At 36.6% G+C, this 940-nt stretch overlaps 1 protein-coding gene across 1 annotated transcript in view; it reads right to left on the bottom strand.

Moving 5' to 3' along the window:
- Positions 1–667: 667 nt before the first annotated feature.
- Positions 668–940, bottom strand: part of LOC111722824 (taste receptor type 2 member 10-like) — a 12136-nt gene continuing 11863 nt past the window's right edge. The window contains exon 2 of the mRNA XM_023509155.1: positions 668–864. Within this exon, the coding sequence (XP_023364923.1) occupies positions 668–864 (197 nt within the window). The remainder of the gene's footprint in view (positions 865–940) is intronic.

Below are 940 nucleotides of genomic sequence, written 5' to 3'. Positions count from 1 at the left end.
ATTCAAAGTTCATAAAGATTTATGGCATCAGTGCTCTGATCCTATCTCCTGTGAGTGGACTGTTTCTCTAGCTGTTTTTCACAGAACTCCATCGACTACTATGATTACTGCTATTTCTAAGACACACCAGGAAAAAAGGATATTAGATTTTAGACAGTAAATATCAAATCATTCATTTAAAGAATTAAAATAGCACATTGACAAGAAATGTCAATTTGTTCCTCAATTTCATGTTCTCGTGGGAAGATTGACCACAACTTTCTTTGCGTTAATTCTGCTCCCTTGGGTCTTCTTAAAGAATGGATGTTGATCCTTCAAGGATGTCAGGAAAAACCAAATGAAATAACATATTTTAGATGTTTATTGGCAGTGTCATAATCTGTACAGTGAATAATCTCCAAGTAGATGTTTTTTCTTCTTGGGGAGCTGTCTGGGAGGAAGTTGTGAGGCAGGAAATCTGCTCAAAACACTGCAATAGTAAGTAAGATTAAAATCTCATCAAGGAGTGAGATGCCTTAAAATGTAGTCAAAACAATAGTGAACGATTTTGATGATGTTTAATAACACAGTTAAAACGCACATGAGAATATGGTGCAAATGAAACAGATCATCAAAAATATCTTCACTGGATTATTCGCCTAGAACATCCATTTCTCTTCCAACTTTTCTAAGTGGCTCTGAGATTTTCCCTTCTCTTACAACACTTTAGTTGATGCACTGCCTCCGAAGAGGCCTGCTTTAGTTTGCTGTTTCCTAGAATTAGGATAAATGAGTGAGCCCAGAGATAGATGGCTGAGGTTGTCATTCCAAAAATTATCATCACTTTGTTTTCCACCACCGAAGATGTCATTTCTATGGCATAGCCTATAAAATGCAAGATAAAGAGGATGATGAAAGATATCAGCATTTTCATTGCCTTCACATGAGCATCAGTGCTGGG

Source organism: Otolemur garnettii, unplaced genomic scaffold (assembly GCF_000181295.1).
Source record: "Otolemur garnettii isolate 467f Iridium unplaced genomic scaffold, OtoGar3 scaffold00518, whole genome shotgun sequence".
NCBI classification, from domain to species: Eukaryota; Metazoa; Chordata; class Mammalia; order Primates; family Galagidae; genus Otolemur; species Otolemur garnettii.
The sequence above is the reverse complement of the archived record's forward strand: the minus strand, read 5'-3'. Positions and strand labels throughout refer to the sequence as shown.